We start from the raw sequence: 17,289 nt of genomic DNA, 5'->3' as shown, positions 1-17,289 counted from the left end.
GTCATGGAAACGCGCCGTGCGTTAACGTGCATTAACTTTAACCGCCGTTAACGCTCCAAGCACTAATATTTAATGATATCTATTGCATTATTTATTCAAACAACGTCAAACTTGGCACCGCACTGACTTCTGCCCGTAGCAAGACACCTGTCAAGTTTGAAATCAATCGGACAATCGGTTCGAGAGTTATGCGAATAACAGACAGACATTCCTGGATGTTATAGATAGATTTAAGCGCTTGCCGGGTTAAGAAACAGCATTTAAGTGCATGAGTAAAAACATCTATACTGGAACTACAGCTTTTGTGTGCTCCTTTAGGATTTAACCTGTCACTATGTTAAAAAAAAATAAAAAGGAAAAATCTTGAATGTGAAAGCCACTTCATAATTACGTAGCGGTTGCTGTTGCGTGTGGCATTGGTTGAAATAAAACTTCACATTTTGTCACCTGCGTGGGAATACTTGTCAGACATTATTACCGGGGATAAAGCACGAGTTGATGGACGGCACTTGTCCTTCCCTGAGCTCGAAAAAAAGAAAATGGTCTGATGATTTTTAGATATACAGGTGATTGATTGCGTTACAGTCAGCGGCGTTCACTCGAGCGCCTGTAGTTTCACTCGATGTGTGCAGGGGGACGTGTGCCTTTTTTCTTTTTTTTTCTATTCCCCTAAACCGTCAAAGTGGGATCTAATTAAAACATAGAGGACTGTCTGCAGATGAAGTGAAAATGAGAAGAGTCAGGAGATGTTCTTAAAATAGGGAAGGGAGGGGAAAAAAAATGCATTCTGGGATTTGCTGCAGTATTAAAAAAAAAAAGAAGAAGAAGAAGAACGAGCTGAGCACAGGAGGTGGACACCATCTGATGTCGTAAAAAATCCTAACCCCCTCGTAAAATGTGTGGTATAGGAATTTCTATGGTGCACAAGAGGTGATTCATTTTTTGGTTAGAGTGGAGGATGTGTTTTAATTAGGTAGAGAAAAAGAAATTAAGCTTATAATCTCATTATATTGTGAGACTTTTGTACAAAACAAGCATAGGAATGGGACAAAATATGGGAATATATCATCATTCTTTTGTTTTTTTCCAAGATATGATCACAAATACATTAACACTATGGAATTAGATATGTGTCAATATTTCCAGACAAACACTTTAAGAAGCAAAACAATATTGATTTAATCATTCAAAAATATTGTATTTTATTGTTTGAAAACATGCTTGTTCCTTGCGCTCCCTCAGTTGTTGTTTTTGCTCCCTCATTTGTTCTTTGCTATCCATCATTTGTTCTTTGCGCTCCATCATTTGTTTTTTGCGCTCCTTGATTTGGTCTTTGCGTTCATTGATTTGTTCTTTGTGCTCCCTCATTTGTTCTTTGCACTCCTTGATTTGTTCTTTGCGCTCCCTCACTTGTTCTCTGTGCTTCCTGATTTGTTCTTTGCACTCCCTGATTTGTTCTTTGCGCTCCCTCATTTGTTCTTTGCGCTCCCTCATTTGTTCTTTGCCCTCCCTCATTTGTTCTTTGCACTCCTTTGTTTGTTCTTTGCGCTCCCTCGTTTGTTCTTTGCTCTCCCTCATTCGTTCTTTGCACTCCCTCACTTGTTCTTTGCGCTTCCTGATTTGTTCTTTGCCCTCCCTCATTTGTTCTTTGCACTCCCTCACTTGTTCTTTGCGCTTCCTGATTTGTTCTTTGCCCTCCATCATTTGTTCTTTGACCTCCCTCATTTGTTTTTTGCGCTCCCTCATTTGTTCTTTGCGCTCCCTCATTTATTATTTGTGCTCCCTCACTTGTTCTTTGCGCTCCCTCACTTGTTCTTTGCGCTCCCTCACTTGTTCTTTGCACTTCTTCACTTGTTTGTTGCGCTTCCTCAGTGTTTTTTTGCACTCCCTCACTTATTCTTTGCGCTCCTTGATTTGTTCTTTGCGTTCCCTCACTTGTTCTTTACTCTCCCTGATTTGTTCTTTGCGCTCCTTGATTTGTTCTTTGCGCTCCATCATTTGTTATTTGCTCTCCCTGATTTGTTCTTTGCGCTCCCTGATTTGTTCTTTAAGCTCCCTCATTTGTTCTTTGTACTCCCTCATTTGTTCTTTTCACTCCCTCACTTGTTCTTTGCACTCCCTCACTTGTTCTTTGCGCTCCTTGATTTGTTCTTTTCGCTCCCTGATTTGTTATTTGCCCTCCCTCGCTTGTTCTTTGCACTTCCTGATTTATTCTTTGCGCTCCCTCACTTGTTCTTTGCGCTTTTTCACTTGTTTTTTGTGCTCCCTCACTTGTTCTTTGCACTCCCTCATTTGTTCTTTGCGTTCCCTCACTTGTTCTTTGCACTCCCTCATTTGTTCTTTGCACTTCTTCACTTGTTCATGCGCTCCCTGGTTTGTTCTTGCGTTGTGGCACCAAATCTTATTCCATAGAACGCCGACTGTTTTATTTTGATTAAAAGGGGACGGCACTCGAGCAGATGTTCCTCTCAGTGTGACTCACAAGCATCTCTACCTAATGACTCCTCGTGGTAGCACTTATGGCGGACAGTGGAAAAGGAACGTTACCTGTCAAAGTCCTACACGCTGTACCTCTTTATATAATATGATGTATCGTTATATTATACGTATTCTACAGTCTGCCATTAGTTATGCTGTGATTCCCAGCGTTATTATGAATAAAAAGAGAGCGTAGAAAACACACGGTAAACGTACCTTTGATTTAAGCGTGGCTTCCACTGTGTGGAAAACCTTGTCTGGCAGCTCCTCCGTCACGTGCAGTTTGAATATTATGAATTCACTGCTGCCTCCCTTCCAGCAGACAAACTCATCAGCCTCACAGCTACACAGACGAAAAAGAAAATAACTCAGATAACGCAGATGTACTCAACCCCCAGGAAATCGTGACCCTTGTGATGGGAAAAAGTCGATTGTGATGCAGATTATATCCAGTGCAAGTGGATGTCTGGTTTGTAGGAGAGTGGGTTTTTGAGTTGTGAGGGAGCTCAGGTGAGGTGAGGCCCCAATCATTAAGCCAAAATGACCTTTTTCACATTCCTTACAGTCGAGAGGGGAGTCCCATCTGCTGCAGTATGCAACGCGATTTTCTCGCACTTGGTTTGGCTGAATTTTTGACTCCTCGTTGGAGGGTTTGATCAGGCTCAGCTCTCGAAGCTTCAGCTGTTCAAGAAGGAGCCAAACCTAAGTGAGAAAGACCACCAAGAAGGTTTGAAATCGATTTGCCCCACTCGGTTAACTGTGACCTGGATGACTGTGAATCTGCACTGATAGATGAGAAAGAGCTTCAGTTCACTGGGGCAAGAATGGCTCTCAAACAAGACCAGTAAGGTTGGAGTGGTTAATGTAAAAAGGAGGCTCGGGTACAACATGAGAACATTGAACAATATGGCACCAGAGGCAGAGAAGATTGTGTTTGAAAGTAAATAAAAACACATTTATTCAGCTATTTTGTGAAGACTAAATTAACAAAGACGTTCCACGCCTGCTGGTATAAAGGTTAATGTGAGCCCTCCACATTTCCAGATTGTTTATTGAAGTATTGTCGGCCGTGGACTTGCTCCATCATCAGCAATCTTTAAAGCGGACCTAGACCGGAAGTTCCAATTAACGCTGTTTTTTTAGTGTGTATCTGCTTCATTACCTTGTTTAAGAAGCCCTGAAGGTTCTAAACAAACAGTTCAGCCACTGCTGAGAACGATGTGTTTTATTGTAATCTTGGGCTCAGAGAGATCTCTGAAAAAACCCGGTCCGGTAACGTAAACATCGGTTCTCCAGAACAGCAGATTGTCCTACTCCGGGCACTAGTCCTGGCACATCTGGTTGCGTACCATTGAACCGCAGAAGAAGAATAACGTCCGTTTTGGAGGTGTTTCACGAGCGACAGTGTCTTCTGACTCAGGGTCTGACTCCGGGTCAAAGTCATAAAAGGGACTGCGGCGGGGAGTCGTGAAGAAGCTATTTTTAAACATTGTTAAACAATGTTTTGATAATGAGTAGCAGTGCATCCACCGTTCCAGAGGGGGGAGCTGCACTTCTGAGAGCAGATGTGCTGAATATGTCACTTCCAGTTACTGGCCAATCACAACACAGTCTGTCTTCTGGGTGTGAGAGTTGAGTCTGAAATATCGCGGCTGGGCAACAGCGTCAGAAAAGAGGATTTCTATCGGCTTGTTTACAGCAACTAGGAGCTTTTTGACCATAAAAACAAGTTAATGTTTGTAAGTAGACCTCCATAACTAACATATATGTGCAACAGGACCACTCTATGTGAGCTTTAACAATAACAAACTCCGTTGTTTACGTTGTTTTTGTCAAAGCTTTAACAAAATCCTGAGACACAGATTGGTCACCGTTCCCAAAATCTGCAGACAAAGCTCAGAGAGAATCAGCCGAAACTGCAAATGACACTTCGCTGCATCAGCCGCGGCGAATGATGAAGACGTAGTGGAATCAAAATGCGCGCTCCCCCTCAAGAGAGGCGCGATGATTATTAACATGAGATTTCCACAGTCATCTCTGATAAAGCTGCCAATGTTTATGGATAATCTTCTTTGCGCTCTCGGTCTTGACAGCGGTCGGACAAAAATGTAATAAATCTCACATTAAGTAAAGAGGATATTAGTGCAAAACGTTTCCAAGAGGAGGACAGCTTGGCTCGCAGCCAGGTTTCGGGGGGGTGGGGGGGGGGGGCACCTCACGTACAGAATTACCATGAGCAAACGCTGGGAATTTGCAAGTGAGATCGGTGGAAGGATATATTAGCAGGGGAACGGCGAACAGATGTGGAGGCGACTGATAGTTATTCTCGTAGTTATTAAGTATGGGAGCCAAACTGCCACTGGGAAGATAACCTTCGCGCGAGGAGGAGTGCACCTCGGCGGCACATTATGGAGAATGATGTCCGTTCCAGATGGGACGGTGGTTTGGTGGTTTTCCTATTTATAACTCAAGAGTGTCATTAGCCGGGGCTACTTTAAAACAACGAAGGACCTCCTTGTGAATAAAGACAAGGGCCCGTGTTGCGGGACAATAAAGAGTGTATCCCTTTATTACAATGATGGGTGCAAATTCGATTCATTCCGATAAAAGTGACTTTGGGTGAATATCACGCAATATCTCAGGGGTCTCAAACTCAAATGACCTGGGGGCCAATGTGCATGTATTGTGTTCAAGAGGGGGCCGGCCTCGAGAAAGAACAGTTCCCAATATTGCATCATGATATCGCACGTAAATCACACAAAATGAATGTATTAATATAAAAAAACAGACATTTATTTTAAATTACATCAATAATAGTGTGGACAACTGCAATTTAATTTACACTTGTCAGGCCCTGACAAGTGTATTTATATATGTCGTTGAATCAGAGGCGTTTCTAGAGTCTGTAGGGGCCCTAAGCAAATATTCACAGGGGGCCCTTCCTTCCAACCAGTGTTCATCACCATTATGTTATCAGTAATAATAGATATATATATATAATATATATAAATAAACCTTGTAATTAAAAAGTATGTGAAAATATAAATGTAAAGAACAAAATAAAATACTGTAAATAGCTTTTAAAAAACTAATAAGACTATAAAAAAATGCCACTATAAAAGAACCCACATTATAAAACAATATAAATATAAAAAACAATAAAATACTGTAAATAACTGAAAAAAAACATATATAAACTGAGTAAAAAAGACATGCATTACACTGTAAATAATTCAATTCAATGATTCTTCATTTTCCAACTTGCAGAACGATAACATCACACAGGTTAACGTGAGGTGGGGCCCCTTTAGGGGGGGGGGTTTCCTACTGAGATGTCACTGCAAATCGTCCATTGTTTTTTAAGGGGCACTGGGATGCGGCTGGTCACTGCACATTTCCTCGGGCTCCGAGTGTCGGGGGCCCCCTATCAGCTCCGGGCCCCAAGCAGTTGCCTGCCTTGCCGGTTCACAAACTGCGCCTCTGTATTGAATAATGGGATAATTATGACCAAATGTCTTATTTTTACTGTTATAATAAACATTTCTAGCAAACCTTTATTGTATTCTATCAGCATCAGCTACTAAGTGGGGGGCCGCATGTAATCGATGGGGGGGCCGCATGTGGCCCCCGGGCCGCCAGTTTGAGACCCCTGAAATATATAAAAAATGCTCTCTCTCTCTCTCTCGATGAAATTAAAAAACTTTTATCTTTATGAACCGTGATGATTCAATCTGCTCGACGACGAAGCCTCGGCGCGAACGTTTCCCCGAGTTGTTTTTATCCCGACATTTATTTTCCATTCAGTTCGGCTCGCTGAAGCGCGGAGTGTTCCTGAGAAATTAAAGTGCTCCTTAACGCCTTCCTCTCAGGCCCATAGGACGGAACGAGATGTAGTCACACGTCGGTGAGCCTGTCAGAATCACCGTCGCCGGCGCGATGATGTTCTACTTCAGACGCAGTGTCCATCCTTTCTGCGCTTTGGCAATTTGAGTCGTTTTTTAGTTCTTCTTCCTCCTTCTCTGCTTTCGGAAAAATAAATCGGGGAGGGGGGGAGTTTGTCGGTGATCAATGCAGATGGATATTAAAGGAGATGGAGTAGGGAATTTGGCAGCCGAGTCCATGTGAGCGCACGGCAGATCCACCTCTCCAATCATCTGTGGAGAGTCGCCGGAGCTTGGACGGCCACGGTGGGCTAGGGTTATTAAGCAGGATGAATGGCTCAGCAGTCCCTGGAGCTTCATTCAGTCGTCTCATTAGAGTCGACTGTTAGAGAGACTTGCTTTTCTTCTCTTCAGGAGCCATTGGAAGGACCATTAGCGATGCCCTCACAGTCGCTCAGCAGGCGCCGCAGGTTTTCCTCCCCGAGATTCGGTTCGATCAGCCCCCCTCACAGCCGCGATCCCCGCACCCTGCGAGTGTTTTTTGAGACTAATTTGTTCACGCTTTTTAAAAATATGTCTTTAACGCGCTTCCTTCCTTTGACGGTGGAAGCTAATTCGTTTTTGCGCTAATCGTCGCCGCAATTAGGCAGTCACGCTGATTGGTCGTTGTCAAACGAAAAACGCGCACTACGCCTCTTCCACTCCCCCTCTGTCGACTCGCGTAGCTAATTTGGCCGATGCCTTCGGGGGGGGGAACAATGCTCCTTTGCAAATAAGTGCGAATTACAGTGCGAGCGGCTTTGACGCGTCGCCCCAAAAAAAAATCGGGGGGGTGTACAGGTGTTTCGTCGTTTATTAAGTCTCAGCCAAAAGAGTCGATCCCCGCTGCTCGGGTTTTAATTAAGCCCTCGCACGCATAATAAATTGACGTTTGATTTGATTAAGCAAGAAGCTGCTGCTGCTGCTGCTGCTGCTGCTGCTGCTGCTGCTGCTGCTGCTGCTGCTATGGAGGACAGTTTCCAGTTCCCACCAATACAGGGCGAACACTGAGGCCAAGCTATACACAGGAAGTGTGTCGCAAAAAGGCCACAGAGAGAGAGAAATAACAAACAAAGAGCCTGATATGATTTCCATTACTCAGGATCGTTGCTGCATCTTCAGGAACAAATTGAGTGAATGAGTCGGAAATTAGAAAACAGAGGAGAATGTTTGTTCCCCCGAGTGAATTGCCTTGTTTGCAGTGACTAAGCTGTTCCAATGAGGAAAAAAACACTAACCGCTAAAGTCAGTCTTTGTCAGCGAAAGACACGCTCGGGTGACCGCCGTGCTCTCTCTCACTTTCAGCCCGTGTCCGAGGAGTTCCAGAACGGCGAGGGCTTCGGCTACATCGTGGCGTTCCGCGCCAACGGAACCCGCGGCTGGAAGGAGAAGATGGTGACCTCGGCGGACTCGACCACGTACAAATACCGGGACGAGACGTTCCCTCCGCTCACGCCGTTCGAAGTCAAAGTGGGGGTGTACAACAACAAGGGAGACGGACCGTTCAGCAGAGTGGTGATCATACACTCTGCAGAGGGGGGTGAGTTTATATTTGTGCTTTTTAAAAAAGGTTGTGTTTTTGTGTGTGTTTTCCTTTGTTGATCGTCACCCGTTTTTTTGGCGGGTTTTTTGACAGAACCGAGGGAAGCACCGACGGACGTGAAAGCTCACAGCATCTCTGCATCAGAGATCAGGATCACGTGGAAACCGCCCAACCCTGGTCCAGGGCGACCCAGAGGATATGAGGTTTTCTTTTGGCTTCGTTGTTGTGGTTCTGTCTGTTTGTGTGTGTGTGGACGCAGTTGTGTTACATACATACAATACTGTTCAAAAGTTTGGCGTCACCTACACAATTTTTTGCGTGTTTTCCTTTAAAAGTCACACTTTTATTCCTCAAAAGAGTTGCAAAATGAATAGAAAATATAGTCAAGACATTGACAAGATTAAGAAATAATGATTTTTATTCAAAATAAAGAACTGTTAGCTGTACTAACATCATTGCACAAGGGTTTTCAAGGGTTTTCTAATCATCCAATAGCCTTCCAACGCCATTAGCAAACACAATGTACCATTAGAACACTGGAAATGGGCCTCTATACACCTACACTCTTAGAAATAAGGGTTCCAAAAGGGTCCATCTACAAGGGCTGAGGTTCTACCTGGAACCATTTGCTTCTGAAAAAACCCTTTCTTCGGGAAAGGGTTTTTCAAGGGTTCTTGGTAAACACTGATGGTTCCAGTAAGAACCATTTTGATCCAGAGAACCCTTTAAGAAGCCCTTTCCTGAATAAAAGGGTTCTTGGTGGAACCCTCCAGAAGGATTCCAGGTTGAACCTTTATAAAAAGGTTCAACCTGAAGCCAAAAAGGGTTCTCCAATGAGGACAAGCCAAAGACCCTAATATGGTTCTACTTAGCACTTTTATTTCTAAGAGTGCATGTACATATTCCATTAAAAACCAGACGTTTGCAGCTAGAATAGTCGTTTACCACATTGACAATGTATAGAGTGTATTTCTGATTCAATTAGTGTTATATTCATTGAGAAAAAAAAGGGAAATTTCTCATTTCTAACAGTAGTTTACAGTGTGTGACATTTTGCATCAGCATCCCCACCCCCCTCTAAAGTAATTGATAACTGCTTAAAGGTCAGCTACTGGAAAGACATGGAGCAGGAGGAGTCGGGGAAAAAACAGAGAACGGTGAAAAACGAAACATCCGCGGTCCTGACTCAACTGGACGGGAACAGTCTGTACCTCATCGCGGTGAAAGGCTTCAACAGCATCGGCCAGGGCCCTGCAAGTGCTGCTGTCACAGCCAGGACCAGGAAAGCCCGTGAGTACAGCAGACACTGACACTAATCACGTATATATATAGACTATATATATATATATATATATATGGCTACCTGTAAAGGTTGCTTTAAATCTTCTCATAAAAAGGGCAGCGGTTGACCCAGCTTGGTTTAGACGTCTGTTTGAAATCGCGTTTCATATTCTCTCCTCAGCGCCGGCTCAACCTCCAGCCAACCTCATGTGGATTCAGGAGGGCAACAACGTGTCGTTAAGCTGGGATCCGGTGAAGGCGAACGGCAACGAATCGGACGTCATCGGGTACATGGTAATGAGCTCTGGTGGTTTTTTTTTGGTTTTTTTTTTAAAGCTGCGTCTGTTTCGCTCTCATAAAAGAGGAAAAAAACATTAACGCGGCCGTTGTAATCGTTCCCCGTTAGAGGAACAAAAATCCCAGGAGTCTTTCTTTTCTTCTTTTTAAGTCAATTTGTTGTTGTTTTTCCTGTCACGTCGGTATAATGAGGACGCCCGTGCGAGGGATGCGAAACCAAACGAGCCGTCGCCCGGAATTGAAAATTGAATCATTATTAATGGACGAATGATTTAAAAGCTTAACTACAGAGGGAAATGATTAGCGTCGGTTCGCCTTTGAGCTGCGCGTGCGGAAGAAGAATCTATAGCCGGATCAGTGGGAGCGATGGGAATCCACAGGCAGTCGCTTCATATCAGGATACAGAGTACAAAGCTACCTTTCATTAATGTTTTGTTTATTTTTACATGCTTTTTATCGCGTTGTCGAAAGCGTTTCCCCTGGAGTAAGACGATGACGGGATGTTTATCGGTAAGTTGAAGATTTAAGGTTTACTGCAGTCTGTCGAGAATAATGTCCAATTTGGCTGTTTCCAAAACACCCTCGGTCGTTATAAGGCTCAGATATATTTAGCTAGTCAGATAATCTGACTAGATTATTTTCTCGATTAATCGTTTGGGTCAGAAAATGTCAGAAAATGTAATGTTTGTCAAACCTGGAAATGACAATGTTCCCGAACGTCTTTGTTTTGTCAGTTTTCATTATTTCTTTGTTATGTGGAGCAAAGAAACGAAGAAAATATTCACATTTAAGAAGCTGAAACGATCAGAATTCTTGTTTTAATCACCAGAAAAAAGCTTCAAATCGATTAGCAAAACAGTTGACGATTCATTTGGTCACCGATTAACGATCGATTTGATTTTCCAATATTTCAACCAGCTGCGTTTGTTTACTTCCTGTTTCTGCTGATTCCAAGTCAGGAACAGGAAGCTTGTGTTGTTGGGTTTGGATTGGGAACCTTTGGGCACAATTTACAATAATGGGACTATGGATGCTTTTGATTTGATTCAACTTATTAAAATATGCGTTAACTGGAACGTTACAACTGCATTGTAAAGAAAAAAAGGTGTCAGAAACCTCAGGTTTGTAACGTCTTGAATCACAACTCGCTTTTCGGTGTGTATCTGCGCCATCACCTCGTTTATGAAGCCCTGAAGTTTGGAAACAAACAGTTCAGCCACTGCTGAGAACGCTGGGTTTTATCCTATTCTCGGGCTCTGCAAGCGCTCTGAAAAAGCCTGGAATCGCGACGTAAGGATCGCGTCTCCTGAACAGCAGATCCTCCTGCTCCGGGCGCTAGTCCGGGCACATCCGGTTGCGTACATTGAACCGCAGAAGAAGAAGAACGTACGTTGTAGAGGTGATTCGCTAGCGACACTGTCTTCTGTCCCTGTGTCTGACTCCGGGTCAAAGGTCGTAAAAAGGGACTGTGGCGGGGAGTCGTGAAGAAGCTATTTTTAAACATTGTTAAAACAGTGTTTTGATAATGAGTAGCAGTGCATCCACTGTTCCAGAGGGGGGAGCTGCGCTTCTGAGAGCTGACGTACTAATTACGTCACTTCCAGGTTCCTGGCCAATCACAAGACAGTTGGGAAAGCTCTCGTTGGCTGGCCAATAACAACACAGTTCCGTCTTCTGGGTGTGAGATTTCAGTCTGAAACAGCGCGGCTGATGAGAGCTTCAGTCAGGAGAGATTTCTATCGGCTTGTTTGCAGCAACTAGGATGTTTTTGACCATAAAAACAAGTTAATGTGTGTAAGTAGACCTCCATAACTAACATATATGTGCGATAGGACCAGTCTATGGCAGCTTTAAGACAAAACTGAGTGTGGGCCACATCGTTGGTGTAGTGGTTAGCACTCAGACTCAGGCTCTGAGATCGCCGCGACCCTCGCGTGGAGGATAAATCGGTAGAAAATGGAACGGGATGGATGGATGTAAACTGAGCCTGTGTCGGCTTTTTTATGTGCAATATGTTGAACAGCTCCGTCACATTAGCACCCGCGTGGCTCGCTCTCATTCATTGCTCTTGTTTTGGAGCACGTGTGACATTAGCCTCCAGTCGTCGGTGATAAAGCTTCGCCGTTATAGCGATGTGAGATTCGGTGGCGACAGATGTCCTCGGTGCAGCAGCGTCGCCGTATCTTGGCGCATTTGTCATGTGCTCAACATAAAGTGTCCATAAGGTGATGGTGGGGAAGGTCCGCCTATATATTACATTATCCATCCATCTTCTACCTCTTTATCCTTCTACCTCGCAGCTGACATAGAGCTAAAGTTGGGATACACCCAGGAAGGTCGCTGGTCCATTTATCCTAAGAGTGGTCCTGTTGCACATATATATTAGTTATGGAGGTCTACTTACATACATTAACTTGTTTTTATGGTCAAAAACCTCCTAGTTGCTGTAAATGAGCCGATAGAAATCTGTCTTTTCTGACGCTGTTGCCCAGCCGCAATATTTCAGACTCAACTCTCACACCCCAGAAGACAGACTGCGTAATGCCTTCCCAACTGTCTTTTGATTGGCCAGTACCCGGAAGTGACATATTCAGCACCCCCGCTCTCAGAAGCGCAGCTCCCCCCTCTGGAACGGTGGATGCACTGCTACTCATTATCAAAACATTGTTTTAACAATGTTTAAAAATAGCTTCTTCACGACTCCCCGCCGCAGTCCCTTTTATGACTTTGACCCGGAGTCAGACCCAGAGTCAGAAGACACTGTCGCTCGTGAAACACCTCCACAACGGATGTTATTCTTCTTCTGCGGTTCAATGTACGCAACCGGATGAACCCAGACTAGTACCCGGACTAGTGCCCGGAGCAGGAGGATCTGCTGTTCCGGAGAACTGATGTTTACTTAACCGGACCGGGTTTTTTCAGAGATCTCGCTGAGCCCGAGATTACAATAAAACACAGCGTTCTCAGCAGTGGCTGAAGTGTTTGTTTTGAACCTTCAGGGCTTCGTAAACAAGGTAATGACGCAGATACACACTAAAAAAAACAGCGTTAATTGGAACTTCTGGTCTAGGTCCGCTTGAAATAATCGGAATTTGGACCAAATCGCGATGTATCTAAGAATCAGTGTTTTTCCCCCACCCGACCCAACCATGTGTGATACATTCAATAGCAAATTCTGTGTTTAACTATAGTTAATCACTTCATTTCAAAAAATAACCTTTTAAAGTTTGGTCAGATGTGACCAAACTCATCATTTTCCACAGTTTTCCGCACCTGTCATGATCATAGTGGGAGCTTTTCCCGATGAGTTCTCACATAAGTTGTTGCTCCTCAATGTGTGAGGAGCTGCAACAACAGTGTTCTCACACTCCCCCTGTGTGTGGACGATTACTCCAGGAACTTTGTTTGTAACGTTTCGGTGCACGTCTGACTCGGGAGGAGAAACTTTTATTATATCCTCCAACCATTTTTTTTTGTCCGATTGGAGCCAGAACTCCACAAAGAGTCGATCTCCTCTGCTGAAGAGGTTAGGCTAAAATGTGTTCCCTCACCACTACATATCCTTTCCTGAGGTGAAGGGAAGGCAACGGGAAACTGGAAAACATCAAGTTATGAAGAATATGTTGTGTGTTGTATGACAAAACGGCTGTGTGTGTGTGTGCATGTCCTGCAGGTGTCAATCAAACAGGAGGGCAGGGGCTACAGCCAGGTGACGAGAACCATAAACCCGTCCACCATGCTCTCGCTGCCGGAGGGAGGCACCTACATCATCGAGGTGCGAGCTCTCAGCGAAGGAGGAGAAGGAGCCGTCAGCTCCCAGGTCCGAGTCGTCACCTCCTCCGGTAAGCACTCCGACGCTTGCGAGTTTTTGTTACCGACGAAATCCAATCTCCAGCGACAGGCTGCGTTTCTTCCTCTTTCTTAGCTTTAGCTATCCTTGCGCTCTTGTGCCCTTAATTGAGTCACTACAGCTGCTGCCGGAGCCAGGTTTTTCTTGGCTAATACCGTTTTAATTACTTCGCCCACACACACAAAGCGTTCCTTTCCTCAGCTGCAACAGCCAATTAACTTTAACCGAGCAACAGGACGCACGCGGGGAAACTTTGCCCGTGTCTGTGTGTGTGTGCAAAAAACGTGACCTGCCAGCTTTTCATTGTTTCTCTATTGTCCTTCGCACGTCCTTCTGTTCTTCCTTATTTATAGCTGCAGAGTCTCTGAGAGCAATTCATTCAAAAAAATATCGTTGGAATTATTAAGCATTAAAAATGGATGTGGTCTCCGGCGTTCTCCGTAGCATCTTTGTTCTCATCAGTATTGACAGGGCCGGGCCAAGCCTCCATGGGGCCCTAAGCAAAATTTGATTTTGGGGCCCTCTGTTACCGCTATATTTAATAATGATTATTGATCATTCACACACCTACTATACTAAAAAGTACTTATAACTAAATATGGGATCTGTTTGTTGCATGGAAGCAGACACAAGATTTGCAAACTTACAGGAAAATCTTTCAATTAATATTTGGCAAAATCAGCAACTCCCCCTACTGGCGACACAGAGAATCGATACATACAAACCAAACGGTTTATACATAAAATATTAAGATATTAAGGTCTGAAAATCTTAAAATGTCAACAATCTCTGGGGGGGATTCAAATTACACTCCTGTAATACAAAGATTTGACTTTTATATGTAAAAAAAAAAACACAGCATTAAATAAAATAAACAAATAAATATCAAACAAATACTTAAAGGCGCCATATGTAAGAATGTGGCCAAAAACGGTTACTACATTCAAATTCAAAATACAGAGGTCTTTTAGGTTTCGTTTTCTGACGTAACTTGCAACCCGTGGTTGCTCGGCAGCTGAGACTCTACTGACTGCAATGATTGGTAGACGGCGGTAGGTGGCGCCACATGACGCCAAAACATGATTTCAAAACATAAACATGATTTGCAGTCTGCAAAATATATATATTTTTAATACAATTATTTTGGCTGTGCTGTTGTTGTTGGTGAGTTCAGTTTGTTATATGAACATTATTCCTGAGTCTCTGAGTTGCTTTCGATTTATCACATAGTGCACCTTTAAATAATAATGTAAATCAACAGAGGCACCTGGAACAAGGTAATAAAAATGGTTTATAAATAAAATATAACGTGAAATAATCACATCTGACAACTTTGTAAAAACTGTGAAAAAGCTTTGGTAAAAACGTGAAGAAAGCGGGTTAGCGAACCATACGTTTATTTATTTATTTTGCTCTTGGGGGCCCTCTAGTGGTCAGGGGGTCCTAAGCAGCGGCTTAGTTCGCTTATGCACTGAGTATTGACTCCTTCCTCTTCCTCCTCTTCCTTCCTCTTCCTTCCTCTGCCTGCTCTTAGGCGTCCGTGCAAAAAGCAGCCAGTGCTCGGTGCACTCGCCGCCGCGCGCATCGCTGCTGCTCCTCCTGGTTCTTCTTCTTCTTCTTCTTCTGGTGCCTTCAGCTTCGCGGTGAGGGCCGCCGTCGTCATTGTTCACAGAGGGAAGCGCCACCGGTTCTTTGCTCCCTCGCTGTCCCTCTCTGACTGCCTGCTTGCTTTGGCCTCGCCCCCCGTCTCCCCAAAGTGGCCCAAAGGGAAGTGCCCGAAGGCGGAGGGGCCTCGAGTCTGCCAGTCACCACACTTCTTCAGTTCTAACTCTGTTTCCCCCTTCTTCTTCTTTTTTTTTTTTTATTTCCTGGGACGTTTGATTTGCTGTAGTATAACATTGTGCGGAAACATTTAGTTTGACTTTAACATCACCGCTGCGCTGACGGGCATCAGCACCGCGTCCCGGGGGGCTCTGCAGAGCGTGAACATTTCCTTGAGATTTGCTGCTGCTGCTGGGATCAGCCGGGCCCCTTGTTTTTCTTCTTCATTACTTATCTGCATCAATTTACCCCTTGGCTGCCTAACAAGCGATGAAGCAGACGCTCAGTAGAGATAAGTGCATTGTTTTCTTATTCACACATAGAGGTGAGATGATGGTGGGGGGGTGGTGATGACGCTAAAAAAAACAAAAAACTTTTTTATGGAACCAAGAATCTTACTATTTCCAGACTTGCTTTTTTTGTACATTGTGTTACCTTTAGAGAAAAGAGAAAACAGTGGTGTGTGTGTGCGTGCGCTCTGTCGTACTCTGTTTTTTTTGGTAGCGATTAAGCTAGCGATCGGTGGTACAGTTTGGGAATTATAGGTGACCGGAAAAAACACGGAATCGACGGACGAAGGCGGCGCTATACGGACTCTTGGTGTCAGTACAAAATAAATGTGATGTATATTTTTTAAAATGCTTGTTGTTTGTGGTTTTCTAAAAATGTGTGACCAAGCATAAGGGCTACAAAAAAAAAAAAGTTGGGCTCTGTGTTGAAGTGTTGAAAAGTAAGTAAAGGCGGTGAATTTTGGCATCTTCAGTGCTTTTTTTGAAAACCGATTTTAGATCAAATAAAAGTGTCAAGTTAGAATATGTTTTTTTGTGTTATATGAACTGTACAACGGCTGTGTGTACATGTTCTGTATGTTAATCAAACAGAATATTTAAGTTAAGTAAACTGATATATAACCCCTCTAAACGTCCTAAAAGACAGAAAGAGTTTGCTAACTATCAAATAATTCATGGACAGAAAACAAAAACTAATCTAGCTTAAAAGGTAACAGACTATGCTTCACTTCTACCTTCGTGCTTTTTTTCCGGACAATTTTTGAAAATCATTTTGACACAAAAAAGTGTTTCAGGAACAAATAACAGAGAATATTTAAGTTTTCTCTCAACCAAAGCTGATATATAGCAGCTCTAATCTTCAACATCTTTATTAAAACTAAGTCCTAAAAGATAGAAAGAGTGCTAAATATCAAATGATTCATAGACAGAAAAAAAAAATAGCCTAATTGAAGTCCTCACCTTATGTTCCTGAGGTGAAGGGAAGGCAACTGGAAACTGGAAAAATCTAGTTAGAATATGTTTTTTGTGTGTGTGTGTGTTATATGAACTGTACAAATATTTATATATTCGTGAATATTTCAGTTTTCTCTCACCCAAAAACTGATATAAAACACTTCTAATCAACATATAACATCTTTATTAATACTAAGTCCTAAAAGACAGAAAGAGTGCGTTTGCTAACTATCAAATGATTCATGGACAGAAAACAAAAACTAGCCTAGCTTAAACGTAACAGACTGCTTCACTTCTGCTTCAGTGCTTTTATTCCAGACAATTTTGAAAACCATTGTGACACAAAAAAAGGATTTTAGATTAAAATAAAAGTGTTTCAGGAACAAAATAACAGAGAATAATTCAGTTTTCTGTCACCCAAAGCTGATATAAAACACCTCTAATCTTCAACATTTTAATTAAAACTAAGTCCTTAAAGACAGAAAGAATGTGTTTGCTAACTATCAAATGATTCATGGACAGAAAACAAAAACTAGCCTAGCTTAAACGTAACAGACTCTGCTTCACTTCTGCTTCAGTGCTTTTTTTCCAGACAATTTCGAAAAAACCATTGTGACACAAAAAAGGATTTTATAAAAAATAAAAGTGTTTCAGGAACAAATAACAGAGAATATTTAAGTTTTCTGTCACCCAAAGCTGGTATATAACGCCTCTAATCTTCAACATCTTTATTAAAACTAAGTCCTTAAAGACAAAAAGAGTGTGTTTAAGCTAGTACCTAGCTTAATGGAAGCTAGTGCCTAGCTTAAACGTAACATATTTCAGATCTCAGCACTGTTTTGCTACGTATCTGCT

The 17,289-nt window shown here is 43.0% G+C and overlaps 1 protein-coding gene across 1 annotated transcript in view; it reads left to right on the top strand.

Annotated features, from left to right (window-relative positions):
* The window catches only part of cntn5 (contactin 5), a gene marked incomplete at its 3' end in the record, with an annotated part of 120,041 nt that extends 105,025 nt beyond the window's left edge, over positions 1-15,016 (top strand). Inside the window, exons 18-23 of the mRNA XM_083886402.1 lie at positions 7,704-7,938; positions 8,035-8,144; positions 9,045-9,231; positions 9,404-9,516; positions 13,193-13,361; positions 14,904-15,016. Coding sequence (XP_083742528.1) covers positions 7,704-7,938; positions 8,035-8,144; positions 9,045-9,231; positions 9,404-9,516; positions 13,193-13,361; positions 14,904-15,016 — 927 coding nt within the window. The remainder of the gene's footprint in view (positions 1-7,703; positions 7,939-8,034; positions 8,145-9,044; positions 9,232-9,403; positions 9,517-13,192; positions 13,362-14,903) is intronic.
* Positions 15,017-17,289: the final 2,273 nt, after the last annotated feature.

Source organism: Microchirus variegatus, assembly GCF_963457635.1.
Source record: "Microchirus variegatus genome assembly, chromosome: 3".
NCBI lineage: Eukaryota > Metazoa > Chordata > Actinopteri > Pleuronectiformes > Soleidae > Microchirus > Microchirus variegatus.
The sequence above is the reverse complement of the archived record's forward strand: the minus strand, read 5'-3'. Positions and strand labels throughout refer to the sequence as shown.